Source organism: Phragmites australis, chromosome 14 (genome assembly GCF_958298935.1).
Source record: "Phragmites australis chromosome 14, lpPhrAust1.1, whole genome shotgun sequence".
Lineage (NCBI taxonomy): Eukaryota > Viridiplantae > Streptophyta > Magnoliopsida > Poales > Poaceae > Phragmites > Phragmites australis.
The window spans coordinates 25,356,208-25,362,492 of NC_084934.1; the positions used below are offsets into that span (position 1 = coordinate 25,356,208).

The 6,285-nt window shown below is 44.7% G+C and overlaps 1 protein-coding gene across 1 annotated transcript; it reads left to right on the forward strand.

The window, feature by feature from the left end:
• Nucleotides 1–210: 210 nt before the first annotated feature.
• Nucleotides 211–2,349, forward strand: LOC133890673 (protein CYSTEINE-RICH TRANSMEMBRANE MODULE 13-like). Its single transcript, XM_062331153.1, has 3 exons — nucleotides 211–398; nucleotides 514–685; nucleotides 2,047–2,349. The coding sequence occupies exons 1-3, from the start codon at nucleotides 350–352 to the stop codon at nucleotides 2,090–2,092; spliced, it is 267 nt and encodes an 88-aa protein (XP_062187137.1). The 5' UTR covers nucleotides 211–349; the 3' UTR covers nucleotides 2,093–2,349.
• The last annotated feature ends 3,936 nt before the right edge of the window (nucleotides 2,350–6,285 follow it).

Below are 6,285 nucleotides of genomic sequence, written 5' to 3' on the forward strand. Positions count from 1 at the left end.
AAAAAACCGTCACGATCACGTTCTCGCCAGAGTGTGGTGTGGGTGTTACACCACGCCCCTCGGAACACGCTGCTTTTTTCGCCAAACTCTCGTGGCCGCGCGGAGCACGCAAAGCGGCCAAACAGGAACCCGAGTCAGCACCGAACGCCCGAGGCGAACCACAAAACGGCCCACCAGCAGGGGACCAGGGCCACGTTCCCCGACGCGGTTGGGAAAACAAACGGAGAGGCGCCGCAGGAACACGCGCATTCCCGTCTATAAAAGACACCCGACCTGACCGGCGCGGTGTCCGCCCAAACCAAACCTCCTGATCCACCTCCGATCGGAAGAAGAAGAAGAAGAAGAGAAGATGAGCTACTACGGCCAGCAGCCGCCCGTCGGCGTCCCGCCGCAGCAAGGTGCGGCGGCTTATTTCTTCCCGTCTCCGTCCGGCTTCTCCTTCTGTGTTTCTTTGCTTCCTTTTTGTGATTTGTAAGGCTAAAATCTTTGGCGTGCGGATCTCGGTTTCTTCAGGCTACCCGGGGAAGGACGGCTACCCGCCGACGGGGTACCCTCCGGCCGGATACCCCCCGCCGGCGCAGGGGTACCCGCCACAGGGGTACCCCCAGCAGGGCTACCCGCCGCAGTACGCGCAGCCGCCGCCCCAGCAGCAGCAGAGCAGCGGGCCTTCCTTCATGGAGGGATGGTACGCTCCCCTTCTCATCTCCTCTACTTTTGTACAGCGCAGGCTCTTCATACGTTGCTAGATTCGATGTTTCCGAAATATTTCCTAGATTAGATCAAAAGTTTAGGGCTAGTTTAGAGTGTTAGCAACTTTGTTAGGATCACTGGTCAGATCTGTCCGGGGTCGCCACCTCCGCCACCGCTGGCGGCGAGTGCTTCCGGCCGGTCCGGGCGGGGCGGTGACCGTCGCGCTCGTGCGCACGTTGGCCGCGGTGGGGCCGTGACCTGACGCGTGAACCACCCTTGGAAAAGGAAGCCGCAAGCCTAGGGGCCTTGACTACAGCCCCGTTTGGATGGACTGCTTTTAGAGCTCTAGATCGGTTGAGAAAGCTATGGTGTCGGATGAATTTTAGTTGTTGATTTTTATAATTAAATTTTAGTTTTTAAGTATATTAAAAATAGAAAAACTCATCTTAGTATGTTTCTCATGTTTTAATTTATTTCAGTTACAAGCGTTTTCTCAGTCAACTAAAGCCACATAAATCCTATCAAAAACTAGTTTTTTAGATAGTTTTTTATTTTTCTTAGTGAAAAGCTAGAAAAAACCTATCTTACGGCCCTTTTTCGATAAGATTACTTTTTGGAAAAATTTCTACTTGAGAAAGCGGAAATGAATTTTGATTGTTGATTTTTAAATAAACTTTTAGTCTTTCTGCACAATAAAACCTAGAAAAGTTCTTCTGAGTGTGTTTCTTAGACTCAATTTAGTCGTTTTTCAACTAGTTAAAAGCCATAAAAAATCGGGACAAAAACCAGTTTTAAAATAATCTCTGATTTTTTCTAAAGAAAAGACAGAAAAGAACCTATCCAACTGGACCAGTGTCGGTCGCGACACGCAAAGGCGCACACGTACGAGTGACTGTCTCCTCCCTCCTGCTAGCGCGGGCCGTCCGATCTGAGACAGGCGGCTGGGATTGCCAGTCTCAGCGGGCACACTTTTTTCCGGGCATTTTCACATGCGCTTGGTTGTGTTCCGCACCGGTGCTGTACAAAAAAATATCCAAGGAGTAGTTGTCAGTGCGAAAGGCCGAGATTCCTTCAGAGAGAGGTCACCCAGGATAATTATATTTCTCTTCTTTTTTCCCCTACAAGGATATTATATTCTCGTTGGTAGTACTTGGTAGATGTTAGTTCTAGTGTTGTACTTAAACTATCACAATTGGAAATTGGAATATGTAGATGGATGGATGGTCATTCTGAAGGAGCATATTACTTTGCATCATCATAATGATCTTTATGTTTTGGAGAGGCACTTTTTTTTTACGTTGAATCGTAGTATTAAACTTGTGCATCGAAGTGACCTTTATATCTGTGGTGTGACAGCTTGGCCGCCCTCTGCTGCTGCTGCCTCCTGGACGCCTGCTTCTGAGGGCAACGACGCCGGATGCAAGACAGCGAGGGAAGCTACCTCATGGAAGAACTGGAACTCAACTGTGCTTGAGCTGGAGAAGAACTAGCTTTCTTGTTCTGCATCATCTCCTCTCTTTCTTTTTTTCTCCTTTATGAACCCGGTCGGTGTTGATGGGATGGCTAGCCAACTAGGCTCGTATGTGTGTATTCTGTTGATTTCTATGCTTCTGGTGGAATTCAACCCGGGATTTGTGGAATGCAAATTGGTGTTTTCTATCTGCTGTTTTGGTTGGTTTCTTCGCCATTGGTATTATCACGTTTGCGGTTTGCTTGCTTTGAAATATCTGCGCGGTAGCCGCCTGGTCTTACTCGAACCTTCTTGTTTGATCCATGGAGCATGTGGATTCTTTTTCTTTTCTCCTTGGACCCAGAAGGTCAGAATGGAGGGTGCGCTGCTACCGCTGTAGACGCCGTAACCTGGGTCGCTGCTTCCTGCTTTGACTTCGGGGTTAGCACCTTCAGTCAGTTGTTGGTTCATAGGCTGTCAATGAGCCAAGCTCCCTCGAGTTCGACAAAAGATCGAGTCTAGTTTGAGCAAGATTATGATAGTTGTTGAGCTCGAATCGAGTTGAGTTCGACAAAAAATGGAGCCTAGTTTGAGCAAGATTACGATAGTGGTCGAGCTTAGAACGAGTTGAACTCGAGTAGCTTGTAAACTTGAAGCTTTTTAACAGCTCTATTGTATAAGCTATGCTATGTTTTTTGGCACGTTCATATAGTAGGCCAGTGACCACGTCTTCTTCCAGACTTCAGAGGGGAGAGGGACAGTTGGTAGCTCACCACAAATGTGGCCGGCACACGGAAACCCAGAGCCTCCAAAGATATTGGGAATTTGGAAGACCCACGCGCGCACACAAAAAAATATGAAACCTGAAGAATGTGCAATCTGTTAGTTACATAAGTAAGCCTTAAATAAGATCATTAGCTCTAAATCAAACACTAACTTAAAGCGGAAGCGTGAACACGTACCGGAGCCTGGAGAACCCATTCGGTTCTTGATTAGTTGCTGCAGTGGCGACGATCTTCGAGTCAATTCAGCGCCCTTTAGGATCGGGAAGAGTTTTTAGGGCGTTTGGGACCTCACAGGATTTTCATACTCACCGAGAGGCGCCGGGACCCTTTATTTATATGGCGCTGCTCAACTCGGGACCGCAACCAAGAGTTGGTTGCGCCTCCGATCATGGCGCGTACGGGAATCCTAACATTTCGGTCTTGTTAGTTAGGATACGTCATCCGAGATCAATTCCAACATTCTCCCCCTTGATTGTAAGGCTACCATCATAAGCCCACTCTCAATGAAATAGTACACCAAAGCAAAAGATTATAGCGGCTAATTAAATGCCACTGAAACCAAAAACCCATAGCACACTATTTCATCTTGAAATGGAAAAATTCATTATTACTAATGGGAGTTGGTTTGCATTATGGTCCTCTTATCCAGAATCATAGGCTTTCCAATAAACTCATGCCGGCAACATGATCACAAAAAATATGGGGTGGTAAGCCTTTAGTAAGCGGATCCGCAAGTATTGACTTAGTATTTATATGCTTGACACTTAGTCTGATCCTGGATTCTATCTTTCACAACATGATACTTAATGTCGATGTGTTTGGCAGCACCACTCGACTTGTTGTTACTCATATAGAAAACTGTGGGTTGATTATCGCAGTATAATGTAAGTGGTTTTGCAATGCTGTCGACCACTCTTAGTCCTGGGATAAAGTTCTTTAGCCATACAGCCTGCCCGGTAGCCTCATAACATGCCACAAACTCAGCTTGCATCGTTGAAGATACTGTGAGTGTCTGTTTTGAGCTTTTTCACGAGATAGCTCCTCCAGCGAGAGTGAAGATATAACCTGACGTGGATTTCTTAGTGTCTACACACCCCGCAAAGTCTGCATCCGAATAACCAACGACTTCAAGGTTATCGGATTCTCTAAATATGAGCATGTGGTTTTTAGTGCCTTGCAAATAGCGAAGGACTTTCTTAACGGCTTTCCAGTGGTCCGGTCCTGGATTTGACTGATATCTGCCAAGCATCCCGGTCACAAAAGCTAAGTCAGGGCGTGTACATACTTGAGCATACATGATGCTTCCGACAGCTGAAGCATAAGGAACCGTCTTCATTTGATCAATTTCATATTGATTCCTTGGACATTGATATGGCCCAAACTTATCGCCCTTAACAATAGGAGCAGGCGTGGCAGAGCACTTATGCATATTGTATTTCTTTAGTACTCTGTCAATGTATGTCTTTTGAGACAAACCTAATACTCCTTTGGACCGATCTCGATGAATTTCAATGCCAAGAACATAAGAGGCTTCACCGAGATCCTTCATATCGAAATTAGAGGAAAAATATCTCTTGGTCTCAAACAGCATATCCTTATCACTGCTGGCCAATAAGATATCATCCACATAAAGAACTAAGATGGTGAATTTTCCCCCTTTAAACTTTATATAAATGCAGTTATCAACTTCATTTTCTTTAAAGCCAAAATTTCTGATGACTTTGTCAAACTTGAGATACCACTGCCTAAACACTTGTTTTAGACCATAAATTGATTTCTTAAGGTGACATCCCAAATGTTCGTTGTCTTTCATGACAAAACCTTCCGGCTGAGCCATGTAAACATTTTCTTCCAAGTCACCATTAAGGAATGCCGTTTTTACATCCATCTGATGCAGCTCTAAATCATAATGCGTTGTGAGCGCCATAATTATTCTGAAAGAATCTTTACTTGATACAGGAGAGAAAGTTTCATTATAATTGATTCATTCTCTTTGCGAGAAGCCTTTAGCTACGAGCCTTGCTTTGAACCTTTCGATATTCCCATTAGAGTCATGTTTAGTTTTGTAGACCCATTTACAGCCTACTGTTTTAGCTCCGTCAGGAATTTCTATTAGGTCCCATACATCATTATCGCTCATAGATTTTAATTCGTCCTTCATGGCATTAAGCCACTCAGACGAATGCTTACTCATCATGGCCTCTTTATATGAGTTGGGATCTTCTGTCTTCCCTATGTCATTAACATCCTCATTTATATAAATAACATAATCGTTCAAGATGGCAGGTTTCCTGTCACGCTGTGATCTCCTGATCGGTTCATTATGCACTACAGGACAAGGACTGGGTGCTGCAGGGGACTGCTGAGGCTCATCGTTAGGTATATTGTTAGGAATTTCAGAGACCTCAACAGGGGGTGTACTGACGTTAGTTTCTACTGAAGGTGCAACCACTTGAGGCACATGGATGTATAACTCTTGTATCAGCGGAGTAGGAACATAAACCCGTTTTTCTTCAAGATCAACTTCCCTTGGCTCCATATCCTCATTCTCAAGAAACACAGCGTGTCTTGTTTCCACGAACTTAGTGATCATATCTGGACAGTAAAAGCGATACCCCTTTGATCTTTCCGGATACCCGATAAAGTGACAACTAACTGTCTTAGGATCTAATTTCCCAATATGTGGATTAAAGACTTTAGCTTCAGCTGCACAGCCCCACACGCGTAAATACTTTAAAGAGGGTTTTCTTCCTATCCATAATTCATAGGGTATTTTTGGAACTGATTTACTAGGAACTCGATTAAGAATGTGTATGGCTGTCTTAAGTGCCTCCATCCACAGTCCAACTGGTAAACTAGAATAGTTGAGCATACTTCGCACCATGTCCATAAGCTTGCGGTTGCGTCGCTCAGCTACCCCGTTTTGCTGAGGTTCACCAGGTGTAGAATATTGGGCTACTATGCCATTCTCCTGAAGGAATCTGGCAAAAGGACCAGGGATTTACCCATATGTGGCATGCCTCCCATAATATTCTCCCCCGTGATCCGATCTCACTACTTTAATCTTTAGGTTGTGCTGATTTTCTACTTCAGCCTTAAATATCTTAAATTTATCGAGAGATTCAGATCGATCTTTAATGGGGTAGATATAGCCGTAACGGGAGAAGTCATCAGTGAATGTAATGAAAGAATCAAAACCGTCAACTGATGTCATAGGAAAAGGACCACATATGTCCGTGTGAATTAATTCTAATAATCCTGTGCTCCGAGTGGCCCCTTTCTTTATTTGCTTAACGTATTTTCCTTTAATGCAATCTATGCAGTGGTCAGAGTCGGAGAAGTCTAAGGGTTGGAGAATAT